Source organism: Astatotilapia calliptera, chromosome 3, assembly GCF_964374335.1.
Source record: "Astatotilapia calliptera chromosome 3, fAstCal68.1, whole genome shotgun sequence".
Lineage (NCBI taxonomy): Eukaryota > Metazoa > Chordata > Actinopteri > Cichliformes > Cichlidae > Astatotilapia > Astatotilapia calliptera.
The window spans coordinates 83,240,692-83,267,077 of record NC_137424.1 but is presented as its reverse complement, the minus strand read 5'-3'; the positions used below and the strand labels follow the sequence as shown (position 1 = coordinate 83,267,077).

General features: G+C 40.1%; 1 protein-coding gene and 1 long non-coding RNA gene across 2 annotated transcripts in view; both read left to right on the top strand.

Moving 5' to 3' along the window:
* The window catches only part of LOC145426025 (uncharacterized), a 35,616-nt gene that overhangs the window by 8,895 nt on the left and 335 nt on the right, over positions 1-26,386 (top strand). The window lies entirely within an intron of this gene.
* On the top strand, positions 376-23,520 carry LOC145422305 (protein NLRC3-like). Its single transcript, XM_080293500.1, has 6 exons — positions 376-613; positions 2,850-3,227; positions 17,408-19,196; positions 22,277-22,450; positions 22,691-22,864; positions 23,060-23,520. The coding sequence occupies exons 1-6, from the start codon at positions 376-378 to the stop codon at positions 23,259-23,261; spliced, it is 2,955 nt and encodes a 984-aa protein (XP_080149626.1). The 3' UTR covers positions 23,262-23,520.

The window sequence follows — 26,386 nt, the reverse complement described above, 5'->3', positions numbered from 1 at the left end:
CATAAACTTTACAATCGTGTAAAATTATTGTTGTGCTGAGGACTCATGCGGGCATGCTACTCCATACACAAATACGAAGCAACCTGTCAGCACGTAAAACTATTTTATGATAACAACAAAAACAAATAGAGGGCCATTTTTTTATAATAGTTTTTTTTGTGTGATTGTTTCCAGGGTCCTGACAGAGACCTTTGTATCTTCCTGCTGTGTTAAAATATGATGGTGAACTGAGGATTAAAAACAGAGGGTCATAAATCACATATCAGAAACAGACCAGGGTGTAATGTGTGAAAACTGTTGATGAGTCACATGGGACACACTATTCCATGTTGGCCTTTGCATTGAAAATGTCCTCTCCTGTTTTTATAGAGAAAGATGGAGACGTCTGTAGATGAAGAGCTGCTGGATATTTTGGAGGAGTTGGGTGAGGAGAAGCTGAAAGCCTTCCACAGGTGTCTTCAGGATCCTCAGGTACTTGGTGGTTTTCCAGCCATCAAACAGTCCCAACTGGAGACAGCAGATGAACTGGAGACAGTGGATTTGATCATGGAGACATATACTGATGATGTGATGAAGGTCACCAACTTGATTATAAAGAAGATAAGAGAAACAGGTACCACAACATCTCCAACAGTAATAAAATACAGCAGTGCCAGTCTTTATAAAACCTTTTTCTTTGTTACTTTTGTTCCACACTATTGATGCCTCGTATTTGAAATTCGTAGGAATAACAGTGGTTACAGTTGAGTAACATTACATGGAAATTGGACCCAAATACTCGGAGTAATAATGTGTAAATAAAGACATGTCCACGAGGTAAAAGCAGTTAGTAAGAGTATCGTAATACTTGGGTAACAATATGATAACCTGTGTGAAATAGGGAAATAATGTCTGTGAGTTTGTATCTTTACATGTTTATACAGTTTTACTTGGAATAATCTCATTACAATAATAAGGTGCTACTGGCTGATGTTTTAGCATGTTTGTATATTGTTACCATATAATACATAATGCAATAATACAGAATGTAACTGTTGTGCTTAAAACTTTTGATTATTACATAGAAACACACATGGTAGTTTCTCTGTAATAAGCAGGATTGATGCAAAATCCAAATTGCCTGTTTCCAGTCAATAACATATAATTAACTATTAAAGCAAACAAGACAGTGGAAAGTACCAAAAAGGGTGACCAAAAAACAAGGGGGGGGGACAACCCACCCCTCCCTCCCCACACCATTCCCTTATCCCAGAGTGCTATCAGCTTGTTTTAACCTATGGTGAAGATCACATAAACTCTCTTTTGTTCATAATTTCCAGATACTCAATGAGTGGCCTCCAAATCTGATCCAAGTCGTCCAGTTTGTCATTTATAATAGGCAGATCCTTTCCAGATTAAGAGTATCTGTCAGTCCTGAAATCAAGGTTTTCAGAGAGGGCACTTCCTATCCCCTCCATAGCAGGAAAATCAGTCTCTTTGCAAACATTAGGCCATAGGACAGGAGGGAAGTCTGTGCACGCTTAAGTTTTTTAGATTGTTCCGACAGTCCAATAAGAATCAAAATGGGGTCAGGGTCTAATTGCTTATCAAAAAGTTTGGAAAAAAAGTAAAACACAGAAACCCCAAAACATTGTAACTTGGTACACATTACAACACTTTTAAGCAGATCAGCTTCTGCACATTGACATTTATCACAAATTGGTGACGTTTCAGGAAATATCTCATGTAATCTTGTCTTTGAGTAGTGCAATTTGTGAATAATTTTAAACTGAATTAACCTTTGTTGCGCGTTGATAGAGCAGGAATTAACATAATGTAGCCCTTTAGCCCAGATATCATTCTGAATTTCCGAGCCTCTTACCTTTTCCCAAGCTGATTTTATTTTACCCGTATCCTTCTGTCACAGTGACTGTAATATCTCATATATAAAACCAACAGCATGCTTTTCTTTTATACAATCCACCAGGCATTGATCAAGCTTACCTGCAGTTGCAGACTCAAATTTTTGGAGTTGGGACCTTGCATAACTCATTATTTGAAGGTATCTAAAGAAAGCAGAGGCTAATAAGTTGTACTTCTCCTTAAGCTGTTGAAATGAAGTGAAGAACCCCTGGAAATACAGGTGTACCACATTTTGCAACCACATTTCCTTTCAGCAATCAAATGTCCCATCTAAAATGGAGGGTGTAAATGCAGGATTAGCTGTAATAGGTGTCAAAATAGGTGTCAGAACGGGAATGCTCTGAGACTATACTCTTTCACCATCTGTCTCCAAATTGAATTGTATTGTGAATAACTGGATGGCAGTTTTAGTATGTCTTTTTAAAACAAATAGGAGACAATGCGATTGCACCACGAGAGTAAGGCATACAGTCTTCTCCCTCCATTTCCAGCCAAACTGCCATTATAACTGTATCATCTAGCCAATAGGCTACATATTGCTGATCCTCAGGTTTCCGGTTGAGTGAACGCTGGCGCGGCTTCCTGGTATCTTTTTATATTCTATTCATATATTATTCATATTTGTTATTTATTATTATTTATTCATATATTCTTTGATACATCTTACTGGTGATCTAGCGAATTTTGCAAGTGCCTGAGTATTTTGGGTGTAGTCCATCTGCCTGTTTGTTTGGCCGTTTTCTCCCTTGGATCCGTACACCTGACTGTTTGGCTTATCTGACTGTCCGTGATGTGGCCTAGCAGGATCTGTGTCTTGCTCGTATGGGTCTGGATTTTTATGTCATTGGTCTACCGACCTAGTGCTGGACTTTACCAATACTCAGCTGACGAGCTTCTCCGTCTCCGCTTTCACCTGGCTTCTCCACCGCCGCTTCATCTCCACACAGATTTCGCCTTCCTCCCTCGCCGAAAGTATATTCACCGGGGCTCTCGTCGGAATTTCCACCATGACGACTCTAAGCCAATACAGACCCTCTGGTCCACTCCTCGTCGTCCTCCACTAAACTTCGACAGGGCTGTTGATCACAGTGTTTTAGCCAGCCTGCCCAGGTCGACTAACACCTCTGTCCAGTCTGACAGCACCGACGTCAATTTTGGCCTCCTTAACATCCGCTCGCTTACGAGCAAGGGTCATCTAATTCTGGATCTACTCACAGATCATAAGTTTGACTTTCTCTGTTTGACCGAGACGTGGCAACAGCCCAATGACTTTTCGTCGCTCAACGACTCCACCCCCCCGGGGTTTGTTTACACCTGCGAACCTCGTAAGTCCGGCCGTGGTGGAGGTCTCACGGTAATCTATCGCGAGAACTGGAAAGTCACACTGTTGTCTGTACATGTCTACAGTTCCTTTGAATCCATTGTTTGTCAACTCTCAGGACCTGTTCCAACTGTCATGGCTGTTATTTACCGCCCCCCAAAGTCTAATTCTGTCTTCATAAGTTACTTTGTTGATCTGCCGACTCACATAGCTAATGTTTCCCCTAATATAAAACTCCTGTCGAAACCCGCTGTAAAGTCCGAACTGGCTGACGAACGTAGCTCCAAAATCGTTTGTCTGTCATACCGAGTGTATGATCGTGCTGTATGCACAGAAATAGAAAGCAGTACAAAATGAATAATAACATTTTTGCTGAGATGACTGGGAGCTCTCGTCGGTGCAGACATCTTATGGTGCAACTGGAAGTCAAGGAAGACTTTTTGTCAGCCTGGCTACAGTGCTGAAGAGAAACCTGGGGTTGTTCTTATTTACTTCAATCAGTGATGAATAGTAAGATGTTCTGGCTTTGCGGAGGGCTTTCTTATAAATCAGCAAACTATTTCTCCAGGCTAAATGATGATCCTCTAGATTTGTGACACGCCATTTCCTCTCCAGATTACGAGTCATCTGCTTTAGGGTACGTGTTTGAGAATTATACCACGGAGTCAGGTACTTCTGATTTGAGGCCTTAGTTTTCACTGGAGCTACAGTATCCAGAGTCGTACGTAGTGAGGAGGTGAAATTATTAACAAGATAATCGACCTCTGTTGGGGTAGCGTTCAGATAGCTGCTCTGCTCTGTGTTGGTACAGGGCATTGAAGGTGATAACAGTGGGTGGATTATATTCTTAAACTTAGTTACAGTGCTTTCAGAAAGACATCTACTTTGATAAAGTCTACTCTCCACCGCTGGGTAATCAATTATTGTAAATGTAAATGTTATCAGGAAATGATCAGACAGGAGAGGGTTTTCAGGAAACACTGTTAAATGTTCAGGTTCGATGCCATATGTTAAAACAAGATCTAGAGTGTGATTAAAGTGGTGGGTGGGTTCTTTTACGTTTTGAGAGAAACCAATTGAGTCTAATAACAGATTAAATGCCATGTTGAGGCTGTCATTTTTAGCATCTACATGGATGTTAAAATCACCCACAATAATTACTTTATCTGAGCTCAGAACTAAATTAGATATAAAGTCTGAGAAATCAGACAGAAACTCTGTGTAAGGCCCAGGTGGACGAGATATGATAACTAGAAAAATTTGCATTTCCTGCGAAAATGCAGTGTGGATGCTTTAAAGCTGAAGCTGTATGCAAAAACTAGCTAAAGAAGCTGAAAAGTTGCAGAAATTGTAAAAACTTTGCAGAAGGAACTGAGGAACTTTGCTAAAATGTAATAACTTAGCATAACTGCAATATCTTAGAGGAAACATAAAACTTGGCAGAAATATAATAGCATAGCAGAACTTAGCAGAAATATTGTAACTTACCAGAAGCATGATAACTTCTCAAAAATACAAGAATTTAGGAGAAATAGTATAAGATAACAGAAAGAATATATTTAGCCAAAAATACTTAAACATTATGGAAACATTATGATTTAGAAAAATAGTACAACATAGCAGAAATACTGTGATTTACCAGAGACACTGTGATGAACTATGAATATTGTAATTTTAAATTAATACTATGTTTTAGCACAAATGATATAAAATGGCAGAAATACTATAATTTAGCAGAAAAACTATATTAGGCACAAATCCTATAAAAAGCAGAAATACTATGATTAAGCATAAATACTACATTTAGTAGAAATACTATGTTTTAGCACAAATCCTATAAAAAGCAGAAATACTGTACTATGATTTGGTAGAAAAACTATAATTAATCAGAAATACTATATTTAGCACAAATCTTATAAAATAGCAGAAATAGTATGATTTAGCACAATAGTAATAAGTTAAACAGAAAAATGGGAAAAACAAAATGGACAGCTGAAAAAATGCTGAACATGCTGAGGGTCCCTCAAATATACTTGTTAAATGAAAAAAATCAGCAAAAAAATCTATAACAGCCGCACAATCACAAATATGGACACATATGGAAACACACATGCACAGAGAGACCCACAAGATCCAATTCATTCAACCAGTCTAAATATATTGAATTTGAATCTTACAATGAGATCATCCCATTAAAAGGTTTTCTCTCTCTCTCTCTCTCTCTCTCTCTCTCTCTCTCTCTCTCTCTGTGTGTCACACACACACACACACACACACACACACAGAAAGAGAGAGAAGCAAGTTTCTAGCTCAGTCAAAGGCACATTTGAGCTACTCACCCCCTCCCTCCTGTGCTGAATCATAGAGCGAATGAATCACTCAGGACTCGCTCACCCCCTCCCTCCTGTGCTGAATCATAGAGCGAATGAATCACTCAGGACTCACTAACCCCCTCCCTCCTGTGCTGAATCAAAGAGCGAGCGAACGAATCACTCACTCACCCCCTCCCTCCTGGCTCACAGCTTCTTCTTCTTCTTGATTGGCAACCAATATTAAGGCGCATTACCGCCCCCTGGCTCACAGCTCAGTGGACATTTAGATGAGAAAATATATATTTAACACATTTAAGGAAAATACTAATAAAATACAAATAAACAAAATAAATGTTTATTAAGCAATTTTGATAGGAAATTTTAATAAAATGCTGAACAGAACATTACATTCTATTATTTTTAACACAGGTATGGTTGCTTTTCTTACCCTAATAAATGAAATCATCATTATATATGGAAAAAGGAAGACTGATGTTAAAAAAACAAAGAGAAGAATGAGTACATGTTCAATTGCTTTCAGCTTTCTGTATTTTATTTATTTTATTTTATTTTTTTATTTTTGCCTGTCCCATTTGGTTCTTTAGCCGTCAGAATTGCTGTCTGAAGACCAACAGGGATACCCAGTGGATTTACTTTGCAAAATGGATCATCATGGCCTTGCCGTATTAGTCCATTTGATCGACCTTTGTTGTTATTATTTATTTTATTTTATTTTCAGATGTTACAGACGGGACAAACATGACTGGGGGATAGGAAAGGGAGAAAGAAAGATGAAGGAAAAGAAAAACAGAAGGGAAGAGGGACAGTGAGAAAGGGCACTTAAAAAGATAAAGAAAAAAAAATCTCCTGGATCACCTGTTGAGAGAAAAACAGAAAACAAGCAAAAAAACATACCAAACACCATCGCATTAATCTAGCTAAGCGTAAACAGCAGTAAATACTAAATATTGAATGTTGTTGTGCAGCACCCAGGACAGACAGCGCACAACGTGCTTTGAAGTAGCAGCAAGGAAAGGTGTAGTTTATGTCTATGAACACGGTCTGCTAGAGGGTGTAGAGGGCCATAGCCCCGTCCTCCAGGGCATGCAGCAAGCATGGAGGAGATCCAGGCTCCAGATATCCAGAGGCCCCAGAGTGCGAGAGCCCAAAGAGGACCACTGGAGGGGCATCCGTGCCACCCTCCTGGGAAGAGCTGAGGAGATCCCCAGACGAGGGGTCGCCCAGTAGCCACCGAGCAGAAGCTAGAGGGGGCTGCACTGGCGTGCCTGCTGACTCTGCTGGCTGCCTCTGCCTCAATAAAATTGAGGCAGAGGCAGCCAGAAGGGGACAGAGGGGGGTAGCCTCCTCTGCACCCTGGTGACATACCCCTACTCAAAGGCCCTGCATGTGTGGGTGGTTGTGGTGGAGCGGGAAGAGGGAGGCAGCTGGAGATGGGGAGGGAAGGAAGGGAGAGGCAGGTGACCCCTCCCTGGGGCCAGCTCCCCCGCTGACCCCAGTAGGCACTCCCATACTCCGCGACCCGCCAGGGAAAGGGGGCCCAGGCCCATCCAGACCAGGGGACCAGCACAGCAGCGCCCCCCGGCCCCACAGAGCCCGGGACAGTCCACCCAACCCCACCACAGAGAAAACTGCACCCACCCCCCCATCCACTCATCTTCCAGATTACATGAGACAATAGACGCCCAGGCTGAGATCTTCCTCCACCTCTCCTGTATCTCCCCCTCCTGCAGAGAGTTCCTGAGGAGAGGAAAGCTCCTGCAAGGTGTGACAATCTCCCCCACCAGTTGAAGAGCCCCCCAGGTGGCTCGACACACCGGCGGCACCCTGCGCCAGGGATGGGCCCCCATGCACCCACCCGCCCACAACCCCGGCAACACACAAACCAGGATCCGAGGCCCGGCCAGGGCCCCAGCCCAGAGACGGAGCGCCCCCAGAACCTCACGCCCATCCCGGACCCACCCAGGGGCAAACAGGCTACCAGGTCAGTAACCCACGTCCGTCAGCACAGACCCTCGCCTAGCCCCGCTGCACGCAGCCACGAGGAAATAGTCAGAAAAGAGCCCCCAACCGGACATGACCGCTACCCCGGGTTGAGCCCCCCAAGGAAGATGCCTCCGGGGAACCCCCCGACGCCCTAAGCCTGTCCCTACCCCCACACCAATCACAACATTGAAGGCGGGACCAAACTATGACCCCCCACCCCCACTAGGTGATGGAGCTGATCAAAGGAGCCCAGAGCAATTGATCTGATGTGGTGGCAGAGGCTGTATCAAGACTAATGTAATCTAATAGATAATTTCTATATTGGTTAGAATTAAGATTATTTTTATTTTTCCAGTTCATGAGGACTGTTTTCTTGGCTATGCATAGGGCAGTGAAAACCATATGGGCGATATTCTTTTCTGAAGTGACATTATCTAAGCTGCCCAACAAACACACTAAGGGGGAAGTTGGAATGTTACATTTCAGACACTTCGATAAGTCTTCACATATCTCGCGCCAAAACTTCTGCACTGGTGGACAGAACCAAAGAGCGTGGATGTAATTGTCTGGTGTATTGCCTTGACAGTGTGAGCAGTTGTTGGAGGATGTAAAGCCCATCTTGAACATCCGATGACCTGTATAGTGCACTCTATGTAGTATTTTGTATTGTATTAATTGCAGACTGGGATTTTTAATCAATTTAAAAGTTTTTAAGCATACCTGAGACCAGAAGTTTTGGTCTAAGCTGACTGATAAATCTGCTTCCCACTTTGCAATAGGAAGGGATATTGATTCATCTAATTTAGAAAGTGTTCTATATATTTTAGATAGTAATTTGGGGGATTTAAGAGTAAGGAAATGTGCCGCACTTAGTGGTGTTTGTAATTCAACTTGACTGAGGTTAAATTTCTTTTTTACTATGGATTTAATTTGTTGATATTCTAAAAATCTTTTCTTGTTGATCCCATATTGTGCAACTAGTCTGTCAAATGGAATAAATTCTGTTCCCTCTAATATATGTTCTAAGTATTTAATTCCTTTACAACTCCATTCTTGGAAATTAATCATATTATTGTTTTGTAATACAGTACGTCAGGGTTGTTCCAGATAGGTGTACGTTTGCATGGGATTAATGAAGACTCCGTTATTTTTAGAAACTCCCACCATGCTGTCAGAGAGAAGCTGATGTTGATACTTTTAAAGCATTCATGTCTTTTGATGTTTGAGCTAATAAATGGTAGGTCTGAAATCTCTAGATCCTTGCATAGTGCCTGTTCAACATCTAGCCAGGGCTCATCTAGGAAGGTATGTTTTGACCATTCTGAGATGAACTGAAGCCTGTTGGCTAAGAAGTATTGGTGAAAATTAGGCAGATCTAATCCTCCTCTATCCTTGGTTCTTTGTAGCGTTTTTAAGCTGATACGCGGGGGTTTATTTTTCCAAAGGAATTTGGAAATATATGAATCCAGAGATCTGAACCAATCTTGTGATGGTTTGTTAGGGATCATCAAAAATAAGTAATTTATTTTTGGCAAGATCATCATTTTTATAGTGGCGACCCTTCCCATGAGTGATATGGGTAAAGATTTCCATCTAGTCAGATCGCCTTCTACTTTCTTTAGAAGTGGGATGTGGTTTAATTTAGTTAAGTCTGAAAGCTTAGGAGAGACATTAATACCTAAATATTTAATATTTCCGGATTGCAGTGGGGCAGAGGAAGAATTATGGAAGGAGCAGTTAATGGGGAGAACTGTAGATTTTGGCCAGTTAATTGAATAATCTGAAACTCTTGAAAACCAGTTTATTAGAGTAATTACCTCAGAGAGGTTGGTTTGTGTGTTTTGCAGAAAAAGCAACACATCATCCGCATAGAGACTGATTTTATGTTCTATGTTCTTACATTTTATGCCCTTAATTGTTGTAGCCTGTCTAAATGCTGCTGCTAGAGGTTCGATAAAAATTGCAAAAAGTGAAGGGGAGAGTGGGCATCCCTGCCTGGTGCCCCTCAGGAGACAGAAGCTGGAGGATGTCTGGTCATTTGTTCTGATACGAGCTGTTGGGGAATTGTATAATATTCTTATCCAGTTTATGAAAGAGTTTCCAAAACCAAATTTGTGTAAAGTTGCGAATAAAAATTTCCAGTTAACTCTGTCAAATGCTTTTTCTGCATCTAGGGATAATATTATGGTTTCAATGTTTTTATTGTATGAGTAGTCTATTAAATTAAGTAATCTACGAGTGTTTGTTGAGGAGTGCCGACCTTTTATGAAACCAGTTTGGTCAGGATGAATTAAGAGAGGGGTTATTTTCTCTAATCTCGTTGAGAGAGCTTTGCAGATTATTTTAAGGTCTACATTTAAAAGAGAAATTGGACGATAGCTTGAGGGAAATAAAGGGTCTTTGCCTGGTTTTAGCAGGAGACTAATGTTGGCAGAGTTCATATTTGGTGGTAGTCTGCCCTTTTCCTCGATTTCCTGCAACATGCTGTGGAATACTGGTGCCAAAATTGTCCAGAATTCTTTGTAGAATTCTGCAGGGAAGCCGTCTGGACCTGGAGCCTTATTATTGGGCATACTTATCAGGGCTTCCTGGAATTCACTTGGCGTCAGTGGCGAATCCAGTTCAGTTGCTTGACTGTCTAGTAATTTTGGAAGAGTTACGTTGTCAAGTAACAGATCAATTTCATTTTTAGATGGGTTTATTTGTGGTGAAGATAAAGTTTCATAGAAATCCCTAAAAATGTTGTTTATTCTTCCAGGGTCATATATTGTGTTCCCCGATAAATCTTTAGCAGCACATATAGTTGTTTTTTCTTTATTTATTTTTAGCTGGTTAGCTAGATATCGACCTGATTTGTTACTGTGTTCAAAATTCTGCAAACGAAGTCTTTGTACTAGGAATTGTGTTTTTTTATTAATAATTTTATCTAATTCTAGTTTTGTTTTGCATATTTTGTTCATTCTTTCTTGATCTTGGTGGGACGCGTAGGCTTCTTCTAAAGATTTGATGTTTTTTTTCTAATTCCTGAATATTTTTGTTTTCTTCTTTCTTTTTGTGTGATGAGAAAGAAATTATTTTACCTCTCATCACAGCTTTTCCTGCTTCCCATAGAACAGAAGCAGATGTTTCGGGAGTGTCATTAAAGTCTAAATATGAAGTCCATTCCTTTTTAAAATATTTAATAAAGTCTTCATCTTTGAGTGGCGATGTATTGAATCTCCAGTTTTTACTTGGTGTAGCGTTCTTCTTATGTATTAGTGTTACAGATACAGAAGCATGATCGCTGACAGCTATAGGATGAATCTCAGTGTCTGTAATGTTACTCAGCAGTGAGCTGCTGACCAAAGAATAATCCAGACGAGAGTAAGAGTGATGGACATGTGAGAAGAAAGAATATTCCTTACTGGTGGGGTGAAGGGAGTGCCATGCATCGCAAAGGCCATAGTCACTTATATACTGTTTGATTATATTTGTGGACTGCCAGTTACGCTGAGTTCCTGTTGTGTTGAGCCTATCCATTTCTTGATCACTCCTGTCCTGCAGCAGCTTCATTGGCTCCCGGTCAAATACCATATCAATTTCAAAATACTCTTGTACATATTGAAGGCTATTCATCATCTCGCTCCATATCCCTCTGATCTGGTTCAGATCACCGCCCCATCTCGTTGTCTCAGATCTACTTCTTCCCTTTCACTCTCCGTCCCCTCCCACCGTCTTGCCACCATGCAGGGCTTTCAGCTGCTCTGCTCCTCAACTCTGGAATTCCCGACCTCCTGATTTAAGAAATATCTTTTGCTTCTCTCTCTTTAAGTCCCAACTCAAAACTCACTTGTTCAAAATAGCTTATCCCACATTACCTCTCCACTCTGCTATTTTAAATTTGTTTTATGTTTTATGCTTTTATGATTGTGTAAACTGTTTGCTTTTATGTTGCTTTTATTATTCTACCTTGTACAGTGTCCTTGAGTGTTCTGAAAGGTGCTTTCAAATAAAATGTATTATTATCATTATTATTATTATTATTATTATTATTATTATTATTATTATTATTGCATATTAGCTGTGAAGTAGTAGTTTTTAAAGTCTGGTAATGCTATGCCACTATACATTTTCTCTTTACAAAGGGGTGCCTTTTTTATCCTGTGGCTCTTGTAATTCCAGATAAAAGGGAGAAGGACTGAGTCCAATTTCTGAAAGAATGTAGCTTTCAGATACACAGGGATATTTTGAAAAAGATATAGGAGATGGGGGAGGCAGATAATTTCAATAGCATTCACCCTGACTATCAAGGAAAGTGCGAGTGAATTCCAAAATTCAACCTCATTTTTAAATGTATCCAAAGTTCTCACAAAATTAGCTTCATATAATGACTTGTGTGACTTAGTAACCTCGATCCCCAAATGTGACAATTTTTCTGAAGTTACTTTGAAGGGAAGTCGATTGAGTAATTAAGATTACCACATTTAATTGGCATCAATTTGCTCTTATTAAATTCAGTTCTTTTGAATTCTTTTGGTGGCAGAAACAGACTGGCCTCAGAGTGGTCAAAGCTCAAAAAATAATCTTTATTTTACATTTCCGGAAATGGAGACCGAGCACACGCAGACACAAGCTCAGGTCTGAATGCAGTAGCACCCAGCATGGTTATATTTCTGCAGCACGTCACACACACACTCAGTTAGTTCCTCTTTCTTTTTTGTGTCTGATTTCCTGTGCAGCTCTGCACTAAACTTCCCATCTCTAAAGTCTGTTGCCAGGGCAACCTGTCACCCTCTGACCTAGTTTTTGTCTCGTCTGAGCTTGGTTTCTAAAGGCCTCTCTTATTAAAATACATAAAACAATATAATCAGAAAATAAGCACTAAAAATATATATTTATTTCGTAACATACCCCCTTTTTAACTAATTGTATTAGCTAACATAATTAAGTGACTGCCTCAATAACTACTGTGAACTAAAAAAAAAGATATAATTAGCTTTTTCTGGTAAAAGGTCCTACATTACTTTTGTCACTCTTTGGAAACAGCCTCTATAGAGTTAACCCGTTTCCGCTTCCAAAACTTTACTCCTGGTTTCTTCACCCCCTTTAATGGGTAGCACATATAGAATAGAATAGAATAGAATGCTTTATTGTCCCTATACGGTTGTACAATGAGTTACAGAGCATCTCCTCCTCAGTGCAAACATGCTGGGGGGGGGGGGGGCACAGTTCTGCAGCGCTATATAAATATGGACAGTATTAACACAGGGAAAAAATACATCAAAATCCTCAGGGTGCTTAGCAGAGCTCTTTTGGCACAAATCTTCAGCCCAATTAACAGTTTTTCCACACACATTCACAATTCTTTCAATGGCATTTTAGCACAATTCACTCTGTCATTGAACAGATCTTCTCAAAGACACGCTACACTTTTCTCTATTAGACTTTCAAAACAATATACACTTTTGATCATTCATCCAAAGACAATTTTACACTTCATTTATACATTCACACATTTATAAAGACACCAAATGCCAAGATACATTATTTCCATTTCCATTACTCAGTATTCAACATTTCCATTACTCAACATCACATCGTCTTCCCTGGTACCAGCGTTCCTACCTTTTCGACTACTTTAAAAGCCTCTAAGGCCCAGGTCCGCCCATCTTGCTGGTCAAACAACGCCATCATCAATAGCGGTCAAATTTCTAGGCCCTATTTAAAAGCGCTCCCCGCAGCTTGACCAAAAGCTCCACTTAACCAGCGTTTCAGTATCCTACTGGTGCCTGAAGCTTTACTTAAAGCTTTACCGGTCACCCGCGTTGAAATGGTCACACCCAAGCCCCACTTTGTCGTTCAATCGGTGCAACAAAAGTGGTACTTGACCACTGATTATTAACGACCGACCTCAGTGGTCACGGGAATCACCCGGGTTCTCCTGTTGCCGCAGGTCTCTAACGCGCGTCTGCAGTGAAGTGTGGGAACCAACCCCGAACCTTTTGCACCCCTGGAGTTCAACTCCAGTCTTAGATTAATTTAAATAACTTTAGAAGCACCACTGTGGACTCTAAGCGCCAGTTTATTTATCTGATACTCGGGTCCTCTTTCCTTGTCTAAGATAACACAATTGACACACATAACACATCAACTTTAAGCACACGTCACATCAACTTTAAAATTCACCCCAGCATTAACAACAATAAGTTTTCATCAAATATTCCCTAGACTTTACTTTTTATTTATCACACATTACCGAAAATCACCATGGACATGTCATACTTAACAGATTTTATAATTTACTTTAATTTCACCACTACTGAGCCAATTTAACGGTAAGGATCATTAACTTGGTGACCAGATAATTTAGAATTCATCCAATCTGCACAATTTGCTTTTTTTTTTTTTTTGAACAGGCTCTGCCTACCTTTAAATCTTTTTAGACAGGTCTCCTGTTCGCCTCAATTCTGATCGCACCTTAAGCCAAATTTGTCCTCTAAGCCGTAAAAGAATACGGGTCAAGGCACCAATTATTAAATTTCGGTTCTTTTGATTCTTTTAGCGAGAGAGAAAGACTTCCAACTCACAGTGGTGAAGCTCAGAAAATCATTTTTATTGTACATTTCTGGAAACAGAGAACTGTAGACACGAGCACGCACCCACAGTTCTAAGAGCATTGCAAGCTAAAATACGTATATATAGTTCTGCTATAGGTCACACACAGACACACACAGTTTCGATCAAAACAACTCCTTCTGGTCTGACTAATGTGTGTGTTACTTAGTTCTGCTTTTTCTGTCTGGTTTCCTGTATTTTACTAATATGACTCTGCAGCTCTGCACTAAACTTCCTGTTTCTTAAGTTCCCTTTACTGAAGCCTCTGTTGCTAGGTGACCTTTAACCCTCTGACCTAGTTCTTTCTCACATCTGGGTCTGGATTTATAAAGGCCTTTATTATTAAAATACACAAAACAATCTAATCAGAAAATAAGAACTAAGAATATATATTTATGTCGTAACACTATCTAATAAAAAGACGTCTATAAAGGAGTGTGTTATGGATCCCAGTGTGTGTTACGACCCCCTCTGCTAGGTGACAGGTGGGGAGAAACATACACAAGCCCTCTCACAAAATCAGAGTGAATAAGGGGTTTTATTGCAAATGTTAAACTGAAAACCATCTGGGCTGTTCAACAGACCACCGGGCAAACAATTAATACACACAAAAAAAGAAAAGGTACGAATAAAAGCTAAGGATTAACTAAGGAGAGCCAGCAATCACAAGTCTCTGATAAAAGATAAAAGATTACTTGTTCTTATCACTTAATAATGCAGAATTATCATATAGAAATAAAAGAAAACTGAAGTTGTGCCATTGGAACATGTTGCCTGGCTGAAGCACTAAAGGACTCGGCGAGAGACATCTGTCTCGCCCTAGCAGCACCTGTCCCTCTCCGCTCCTCCCTTCAGTTTTTCCTCAATATATGCTCGTCATATTCTGTGATATGATTTACAGTGAGGTCTTTGATGAGGTTAGTGGTGTTGCCACAACACCTCACTGTCTTGCCGCATGTATCACAAACCGCGTCTTGGCTGCCACTTTGAGCCTTTACTTGAACTGAGCCTGTGGTCATCCACTTTCTCAATATGTTCCTAACTGTGGAAACAGACGGCTTAAATCTCTGAGACAGCTTTCTGTATCCTTCCCCTATACCATGATGGTGAACAATCTTTGTCTTCAGGTCATTTGAGAGTTGTTTTGAGACCGCCATGTTGCTACTCTTCAGAGAAAATTAAAAGAGGAGGGACCCTTACAGTTTGACCCCCTTAAATACTCTTTCTCATTATTGGATTCACTTGTGTATGTAGGTCAGGGGTCACTGAGCTTACCGAGCCAATTTGAGTTCCAATAATTAGTTCTACAGGTTTTGGAATCATTAAAATGGCAACAGCGCCCAAATTTATGCACCTGCCTGATTTTGTTTAAACAATTATTGCACACTTTCTGTAAATCCAATAAACTTCATTTCTCAAATATCACTGTGTGTGTCTCCTATATGATATATTTACCTGACATTTCTTATCATAACAACCAACGATTGATACAGGAAAATAATGACTATTAACAGGGTCGCCCAAACTTTTGCATCCCACTGTAGTCTGCTTTTACTGACTGTGACACTAAATGAATGTTAAAATCACCCACAATAATTATTTTATGTGAGCTGAGCACTAAATCAGATAAAAACTCACAAATCAGACAGAAACTCTGTGTAAGGCCCAGGTGGATGATAGATGATAACAAAGAAGATTAGCTTTTGTGTTTTTTGATTTGTTGATTAATTATTAAGTCATGTCTGGTAGTTAGAATGACTCGGGGGTGTTGATTCATTTAAACTAACATAATCATCCTGCTGCAACCAGGTTTCTGTAAGGCAGAGTAAATCAATTTGTTGATCAATTATTAAGTCATGTACTAACAGAGACTTGGAGGAGAGAGACCTAATATTTAATAATCCACATTTCACTGTTTTACTCTTTGGTTCAGATGTGGATACTGTATTGTTCTTTCTTTGTAATTGTTTATGTTTAAGTTGTTTGTTGCTGGTTTTTAGTTTGTTTTTTGTCTTTTTGGAAGCTGACACAGTCTCTATGGAGATGGGTTTTTGGGGGGGTAGCAGGAGGAGAGAAGCTGCAGAGAGGCGTGTAAGACTACAACTCTGCTTCCTGGTCCCAACTCTGGATAGTCATATTTTGGGGGGTTTAATAAATTTGTCCATATTTCTAGAAATGAGAGCTGCTCCATCAAAGTGGGATGGATGCCGTCTCTCCTAACAAGACCAGGTTTCCTCCAGAAGGTTTGCCAATTATCTATGAAGCCCACATCGTTTCTGGGACACCACTCAGACAGCCAGCAATTTAAGGAGAACATGCTAAACATGTCACTCCTGGTCTGATTGGGGAGGGGACCAGAGAAAACTACAGAGTCCCACATTGTTTTGGCAAAGTTGCACACCGATTCAATATTGATTTTAGTGACCTCCGATTGGCGTAACCGGGTGTCATTACTGCCGACGTGAATTATGATTTTACTGAATTTACGTTTACCCTTAGCCAGCAGTTTTAAATTTCCTTCAATGTCGCCTGCTCTGGCCCCTGGAAGACAACTGACTATGGTTGCAGGTGTCTCTAGCTTCACATGTCTGAGAACAGAATCACCAATTACCAGAGTTTGACCCCCGGCGGGTGTGTCGCCGAGTGGGGAAAAACGGTTAGACACATGAACGGGTTGGTGGTGTACCTGGGGCTTCTGTTTAGGACTATGCTTCCTCCTCACCGTCACCCAGCCAGCCAGCCTGTTTCCCTGGCTGCTCGGCACATTCCGCTGAGGGAGAGCAAGTGGGCCCTATGGTACCTTGTTCCCTAACTACAGGGGCCTGACTAGCTACGGGTGTTTCAAGGGTGTGACACCGACCCAGTTCTGCAAAGAAGAATGAAAGAAACTGCGTAAAATTAGGTTTACCAAGCTTTAAGCATTATAATCAAAAAGACTTGCAGCTCTAATTGCTGCCAGATGTACTTCCACAAAGAGACTATGAATTATTATGTATGCCAACATTTTATTAGTTTTTAATACATTAACAAGAATTCCAAGCATGCGTGTCTTACATTGTCATTATGTGGTATTTTATTTTTTTAAAAATTGACCTGAGAAGTGAATTTACCACATTTTGAAAGAATGCATGACAAAATGTGAAATAAGTGAAAGGCTGTGGATACACTTTATCTGTAGCTTCTATGTAGGGACCCTTTTGGTCAGGTAATGTTTTGACTGTTTCTGCCCAGGCATTGATACTGACATGTTAACCGCTTTTGTTTATTATTTCAGAGGTTCTTGAGTGTCAGATTAACTTCAAGTTAGAACTGAAGAAGAAGTTCCAGTGTGTGTTTGAGGGCATCGCTAAAGCAGGAAACCCAACCCTTCTGAATCAGATCTACACAGAGCTCTACATCACAGAGGGAGGGACTGCAGAGGTCAATAATGAACATGAGGTCAGACAGATTGAAACAGCATCCAGGAAACCAGACAGACCAGAAACAACAATCAGACAAGAAGACATCTTTAAGGCCTCACCTGGAAGAGATGAACCAATCAGAACAGTGCTGACAATGGGAGTGGCTGGCATTGGGAAAACGGTCTTAACACAGAAATACAGCCTGGACTGGGCTGAAGACAAAGCCAACCAGGACATCCAGTTCATATTTCCATTCACTTTCAGAGAGCTGAATGTGCTGAAAGAGGAAAAGTTCAGCTTGGTGGGACTTGTTCATCACTTCTTTACTGAAACCAAAGAAGCAGGAATCTGCAGCTTTGAAGACTTCCAGGTTGTGTTCATCTTTGATGGTCTGGATGAGTGTCGACTTCCTCTGGACTTCCACAAAACTACAATCCTAACTGATCCTAAAAAGTCCTCCTCAGTGGATGCGCTGCTGATAAACCTCATCAGGGGGAAACTGCTTCCCTCTGCTCGCCTCTGGATAACCACACGACCTGCAGCAGCCAATCAGATCCCTCCTGACTGTGCTTTCATGGTGACAGAGGTCAGAGGGTTCACTGACCGACAGAAGGAGGAGTACTTCAGGAAGAGATTCAGAGATGAGGAGCAGGCCAGTAGGATCATCTCCCACATCAAGAAAGCTCGAAGCCTCCACATCATGTGCCACATCCCAGTCTTCTGCTGGATCACTGCTACTGTTCTGGAGGATGAGCTGGAAATCAGAAAAGGAGTGCTTCCCATGACTCTAACTGAGTTATACATTCACTTCCTGGTGATTCAGGCCAAAAGAAAGAAGATAAAGTATGATGGAGGAGCTGAGACAGATCCACACTGGAGTCCAGAGAGCAGGAAGATGATGGAGTCTCTGGGAAAACTGGCTTTTGATCAGCTGCAGAAAGGAAACCTGATCTTCTATGAATCAGACCTGAAAGAGTGTGGCATCGATATCAGAGCAGCCTCAGTGTACTCAGGAGTGTTCACACAGATCTTTAAAGAGGAGAGAGGACTGTACCAGGACAAGGTGTTCTGCTTCATCCATCTGAGTGTTCAGGAGTTTCTGGCTGCTCTTCATGTCCATCTGACCTTCATCAACTCTGGAGTTAATCTGGTAGAAGAACAACAAACAACCTCCAAGAACTCTGAAACAAGAGAACCTGCAGAGAAACACTTCTACCAGAGTGCTGTGAACAAGGCCTTACAGAGTCCAAATGGACACCTGGACTTGTTCCTCCGCTTCCTTCTAGGTCTTTCACTAAACAGCAATCACAATTTTCTACAAGGTCTGCTGACAAAGACAGGAAGTAACTCACAGACCAATAAGGAAACAGTCCAGTACATCAAGAAGAAGCTCAGTGAGAATCTGTCTGCAGAGAAAAGCATCAATCTGTTCCACTGTCTGAATGAACTGAATGATCGTTCTCTAGTAGAGGAGATCCAACAGTCCCTGAAATCAGGAAGTCTCTCCACAGATAAACTGTCTCCTGCTCAGTGGTCAGCTCTGGTCTTCATCTTACTGTCATCAGAAAAAGATCTGGATGTGTTTGACCTGAAGAAATACTCTGCTTCAGAGGAGGCTCTTCTGAGGCTGCTGCCAGTGGTCAAAGCCTCCAACAAGGCTCTGTAAGTAATATTAAATCAGGCATGATCAGTTCAGAGAACACTTAAAAATACATAAAAATAGGGAATTAAATGATCATCACTCACTTGGTCAACTATGATACCTTTAATGTTTCAGTCCAGCCGGTCAGCATTTCTGAGAGATTTTTGTCTGTAGCTCTTATCAAAGGACAATCCAGACCCAGCCTATAAGACTATGGGCTCTGATCCTTCAGCCCCTCTTATGGGTTCATTATCCTCAGCTTGCTCACTTAGTTCTTTTTTTCTAAACCATATACCTCAGTTATGTTGTGGAAACTCTTAAATAAAACTGCAACTACCAGCTAAGCGTGTCTTTTGAAGTGAGGTTTATTAAAAGAAAGAAATATGAAAAACACTGCAGTGGAGAGAACGTTCAGATCAAACACCAAACATTTTTCTGAGGAGGCACACCACCCTGAAATATTTTATATCTGCCAAACACTCTTAAACAAAGAACATTCCATAGCATATCATAAATCTCTATACCTTCAGTCCAGCTCATTCTTTACCCCCTCCTACTCGAACAAAAGTTACGACCACCCATCACCTCATTAAGAGCAGGATGTCTGGAGATCTTCAAGTCTCAAGTGGACCGTCTGTGAAGATGCAATAAAACCTAAGGCCCAATTGTGAAAACATTCTACATGCATACAACTGGTGTCAGGAGTCATCTTGCTAAACTAAAGAGATATGATTAAAATATGTGATTAATGCACGAGAAAAGAAATCTGCCACCAGTTACAAGATTGTATCTTTTCTTGATGTTTATAATCCAAGTTCTGGTTTCTGTCTCACCTTAAGTACACACTCATTTTTTTATATAATTCTCTGCTATGGCTGTCCTGATTATATCCAGTATAGAGGAAAAACCTTGGGCATCATAATTAAAATTGCCGTCAATGTCCTGTTTCTTGTCAGTAACTGAAATTGTCCAATCGAAAACACGTTGGTATTTAGGGAGGGCAGGACTTTAAAAGGCAGCTTGTTTAACAAGAGTCTGCACCAAGTCCATCATGTGAGCAATTATTTACAACCACATTTTTATAGCAGAACCAATAACTTACATTTTTAATCTTAGCCTCTCGAACAGTGAGATCCCTGTAATATGGAAATCTGCCTATGTTCTCCCTTTGCTGAAAGGAGGTGATCCTTCAGATGTTAATAATTACAGGCCCATATCTAAATTGTGTGTTCTAGCAAAAGTTCTAGAAAAGTTCATTAGTGAACAACTGAAAGATTTTTTGGACAAAAATTCAGTTCTTTCCCAACATCAGTCAGGATTCAGAAAACAACACAGCACAATAACTGCTGCTATTAAAGTGGTTAATGACATTGTTGATTCAATGGACTGCAAAAATTACTGTGCGGCTCTTTTTCTTGACTTGTCAAAGGCTTTTGATACAGTTGACCATGCTATTTTATTAAATAGACTAAACAATATTGGTCTATCTGTAAATGCTGTAAGTTGGTTTTCAAATTACTTGTCAGCAAGAAAACAGTGTGTCCATGCTGCTGGGTCTTCTTCCTCTTTTCTCCCAGTATCCAAAGGAGTTCCGCAGGGCTCCATATTAGGACCATTGCTATTTTCTCTTTACATAAACAACCTTTGTGATAATTTGTCAAATGCAGCATTTCATCTTTATGCAGATGATACAATTATTTATTGTTCATCCCCTTCAGTAGCACAAACCCTGCAATTTCTGCAGTCTGCCTTTGATGTCGTTCAGTCCCATTTAACTCAACTTAAGTTGGTGTTAAATGCAGAGAGATCCAAGTTCATGTTATTCTCAAATGGCAAAGAGTTGTTAGCTACGTCTCCTAAGATTAAAACAATTCAAGGATCTGAAATTGAAATGGTCACATCTTACAAGTATCTAGGGATCATTATAGATCAGAATTTGTCATTTAAGACTCACATTCAAAGGCTTGTGTCGAAGTTAAAACTAAAACTAGGTTACTTTTTTAGAAACCAATCCTGTTTCTCCCTCCAAGTGAGAAAACATTTGATTCGTTGAACCTTTTTACCTTTATTGGATTATGGTGACCTGCTTTTTATGAATGCACCTGCCCACTACCTAAAGAGGTTGGATACTGTGTACCATTGTGCTTTACGTTTTATTACTGGCTATGGAAGTCGTGTACATCATTGTTCTCTGTATGCTGCTGCTAAATGTCCATCTTTGCATATTCATAGACTCTCCCATTGGTTGATTTTTATCTATAAATCTCTCCTTGGGCTGGTTCCATCTTATTTATGTGTTTATATGTGTAAAAACCACAACCAATACAACCTTCGTTCGAACAAAATCATACAATTGATTGTCCCAAAAATCAGAACAGAATGGGGGAAAAGGGCTTTTAAATACGCTGCCCCTGCTTCCTGGAATAATCTGCAGAAGGAACTGAAATTATCAGAATTGGTTACCTTGGGAGAGTTTAAGTCTGTCTTAAAGGAACGAGAGAACAGCTCTTTTACTCAGTGTGATTGTTTTTAATGTACTCTTTTTGTATTTGATCTGTTATTGTATATTTTACACATGTTTGTATGGGATATTGTATTTGTTTTAAATGTTATATACCTATGTGGTATGTGACTTTTGTTGCCATGATGCCAGGTCTCTCTTGGAAATGAGATTTTTAATCTCAATGAGATTTTTTACCTGGATAAATAAAGGATTAAAAAATAAAAAATGGAAAAAAAAACATTTACTGTAATCACAGATATTAGAATTAATAAAGTGACCAACAGTACTGTAGTAAGTTTAGTACTGTAGTAACTGTAGTACTGTAGTACTCACAGGCCTGAGCCAGCAGACACTGAACTAGTGTCACTAAATCTACCCGCTCTTCTCTGGTTTCCATTTAGATACACTGGTATAATTGTGTTTAAAATGAAATATTTTTCTTCTGTTAGACTTAAGTTCTTGAACATTTTTTTAATTTAATTTTGCATTGTAGTGTACTCATTTGTGCTCATTTGATTACCTAGGTTCAACATATAAAGTGATTATATTTGATAATAGATATTGTTTTGTTGTTCTCGTTCTTGTTGTTTTTTGCAGGCTGAGCAGCTGTAACCTCTCAGAGAAAAGCTGTAAAGATTTGTTGTCAGTCATCAGCTCCCAGTCCTGTAGTCTGAGAGAGCTGGACCTGAGTACCAACAGCCTCAATGATTCAGCTGTAAAGCTTCTGTCTGCTGCAGTGGAGAGTCCACACGCCAAACTGAATATCCTGAGGTCAGATCAGAATTTGTATTCTCTTTTGTTTGTTTATATGTTTGTTTTTTGTTTTTATCAAGTGAGAAAATTTAGCCAGTAAAGGTAAACTTTACCATTTATTGTTGTTTTGTACAATTTTTATTCATTTCTATGTTAAAGTGAAGTTTTACTAACCTACTCAGCACAAAACAAACAGGATTAGTTATTACACCTTGATTACACTTTAACAGCAGTCTTTCTTAATGTTTTTATTTTCAGACTCAACATCTGTGAAATCTCAGAGAAAATCTGTGAAGCTCTGTCCTCAGTTCTCAGCTCTGGGTCCTCTAGTCTGACAGAGCTGGACCTGACCATCAAAAACCTGCAGGATTCAGGAGTAAAGCTTCTGTCTGCTGGAGTACAAAGTTTAAACTGTAAACTGAATGCTCTGAGGTCAGATCAAATGTCATTTTATTTTCTTTAAAACGAACCAATTAAAGATTTTGTCCATGTTCATCCATATGATGTTGTGTCTTAGAATATTAAGGTTTCCTTTAAAAATAAAAAAAGATGCCGCATGTAATGTAGTAATATAATAACAAACTTTACATGAGTATTTGTTTTATAGTTTGTCTTTTATTTTTTTAGACTGACTGGTTGTAATCTCTCAGAGACAAGCTGTGAAGCTCTGTCCTCAGTTCTCAGCTCCCAGTCCTCTAGTCTGAGAGACCTGGACCTGAGTAACTCTGACCTGCAGGATTCAGGAGTGAAGCTTCTGTCTGCTGGACTAAAGAGTTCACAGTGTGCAGTGGAAACTCTCAGGTTAGGATTCAAACTTTTCCACATATGATCATTTAAAATGTGAATTATATTATTGATTGACTTATTAATAGAACTTTCAGCTGAACTGTCACTTCATATTATCCTCACAAATGGAATTATCAGGAACCTGCTGGAGCCACACACCCAGTTTAGGGGTCTCTGCCTGAGTGCTGCAATTACCACTGGGACCACTGTTGCCTTCACCCTTCACAACCTCTTGAGCTCAAAACATGTTCCACATTGCTTTGATTACTGCACTTTGATGTATTCAAGTCTTTATTATAATTCACAGCTGTGTTCTTTTATTTATTGCCTTTGACAAACAAGTGGCCACTTTTCATCACTCATCCAAGTGACTTCTTCAGTCTCAGCTGACTGCAGGTTTCAATCTTATAAACAGTACATTTGCATAATGACTGAAACCAGCTCACTGCAGAAACAATGGGCTGGGAGGTCAGTTCCTTAATCTTAATTATGCAAATTCTCATTACCATTGATCAACAACCACTGACCAAAACCCACTGATCAAAGCCCACTGATCAATGGCCATCAGCACCATTCAGAGTTGGGGAATGGCTGCAATCACAGCATTGTAAGATGGCGAAAGATGTACCAAAAAGGTGTTTGACTTTACTGAGAAGGCTCGTCTAGCACAGCACAAGAAGTCTAAGACCAGGCAACAAAGGAAGTTTGACTTACTTCTTGTACGTCGGAAACCACCGCAAAATACGGAGAGTGTCCTCAGTGGCTAGAAGAGAGAAGGATGTGATACCGAGGATGTGGACAAGTGGGTGAAGAATCTGTCTGACAGACAGTTCACCCAAACAGAGAAAAACATCCTTGCTAAAGGGTTGAATTTTGCTGTCACACCGAGACAAATCCCGCTAGTGGAGCTGATCACAGCCACAGAAACTGCAAGCCTTCTCAGTAAAGTCAAACACCTTTTTGGTACATCTGTCTGTGAAGGTTCTCAGTCATCCAGGTCATCGTAGTCAAAGGAGCCTGCGAAGAAAAGCGTCTGGACTTCTTTAAGTTGCTTGAAGACGTTTCACCTTTCACCTCCTCTCCCTGGCTGATTGGGACCCACACCCAGTTCCACACCTTGGCTCAGGCAATTAGAGGATCATCAGGGGGTCCTTTTGTCCCTCTGTGGGGGGTCACTCCCACTAGGTTCAAATCTGGGACTCCCCACCATTTCACCTTAGAACTGAAGAAGCTTCTCGGATGAGAGGTGAAACGTCTTCAAGCAATTTAAAGAAGTCCAGACGCTTTTCTTTGCAAGCTCCTTTGACTTTTTGGTACATCCTTCGCCATCTTACAGTGCTGTTAAAGCAGCCATTCCCCAACTCTCTGTGAATGGTACTCATGGTCATTGATCAGTGGGCTTTGGCGTGGAATTACTAAATTTAGATACCCAGTGGTACAAAATACCATTAACTTTGGTCCCAGTGCTGATTGTCTTTTTGTTTGATTCCATATACTTAACTCATCTGTTTAAGCCAAGTTACCCGCCTGACTCTCATTCACTCTGTCACACGCATGCAGACTTTTTCATGCACAGAGGCACAGGGCTCCCTCATCCCATCTTTTAGAGAGAATGGGTAATTATATAAACAGCTTTCAGCGAGGCAGGGATTAGGTCCCAGAGAAAGTGATGCTGTCTAATGCTGGCATATTTCTATCACATACTGGAAAACAGAGCAGGAAGAACCAGGAAGAACATGGAGCAGGTGTGTGTGTGTGTGTGTGTGGTATCTAAAAATAAAATAACCAAAAATAGAGAGGACATAGCCTAACATATGAAACAGGAAAAGATCACTGTGTAATCCATTTATTTCAACAAAGTAACTGTATTCTGAATACCACCTTTTTAAACAGTAACTGTTGGGTCTGTGTTTCCACAAACCCCGCTAATTCTAGAGACTTATTCATCATGAAGAAAACAAGACAGTCGATCGATCGATTATTTGAGCAAGGGAGGCCTCGTCTGTGTCCACCACGAAAATGACCCCCAGATCTGACCTCCTCCTGCTGCCTTTTATTGAGACACAATTCACACAAAACACGTCAGAACAAAGCCACGCCCACATGGTCCTAAGACAAGGCATTTGTATGTATATGTGTGAACTTCTGTAAGAGTGTGTGTGTGTGTGTGTGTGTGTGTGTGTGTGTGTGTGTGTGTGTGTGTGTGTGTGTGTGTGTGTGTGTGTGTGTGTGTGTGTGTCCTGCTGACCAAAGGGTGGTAAACCCAGGAAGCTTACATCAAAAGAAGCAGATCTTCCAGATAGGATGTATCTGCAATAAAACATTTCACCCCCCCACCAGAACCTCCAGAATCTGGGGGGAAGGACAGTGGAATTTCTTTCATCAGAGTTAAAACACTGTACAAATGGTAAACATAAAAATGACAAACATTTAACAATTTAACTCTAACAGTAACTGAATATAGATACTTATATTTTGTATTTTAAATATGTAATGTATGTGTCAAGTGTTCTCTGACTGTGAGGTGCCCACACTTGAAAAAGACTAGACTTTGAATTTCACTCAACTTTATTTTGACCAGGTAGATAGGTAGGTAGCAGCAGGTAAAAAACCTTTCAACACAAAAATGAAGAACATTCCATTAACCATTCAGATAAATTACATGCATTACACAGAAGACAGATGAAATAACAAAATACACTTCAGTAAAGCCATTTACCATGTGGTCAACTGTGTTAATTTAACTGTGGTTCTTAAATATACAAAATGTGTCTTCTTTGCATTTAACACTTTTTTATAAACAATTGTATTTTAAAGTATACATTTTAGAGTTCACAAACATTTTAATAGAGACTTTAACTAAGGATTTTCTTTACAAAGAATTATTTTCTTTAAATCAAAACCAAACATTTATTCACTAGTTTACAATCCACCCAAGGATTTGGGGGTAACTATTTTTAATATTAAGTAACATAAATGTGGGAACACTAACTGCACAAACAATTTATCCAAACTTAAACATTCTTTTCTGTCAATATAATTTTTTAAACCTAAATGCAGCAACTATTTTCCTAAGCGTAAAACATTTGCACAACTGAGCTTCCATAGTTCCAAATATATGTGCAGCAAATGTGAGCTCAAGAGCTTACCGATAGCCCGTCTTGTTCA

Coding starts and splice junctions, on each gene's coding strand:
- LOC145422305 (XM_080293500.1), top strand. CDS start 376: ATGGAGACGTCTGTAGATGAAGAGCTGCTGGATATTTTGGAGGAGTTG. Junction 19,197..22,276: donor AAAGCCTCCAACAAGGCTCT/GTAAGTAATATT, acceptor TGTTTTTTGCAG/GCTGAGCAGCTGTAACCTCT. Junction 22,451..22,690: donor GCCAAACTGAATATCCTGAG/GTCAGATCAGAA, acceptor TTTTATTTTCAG/ACTCAACATCTGTGAAATCT.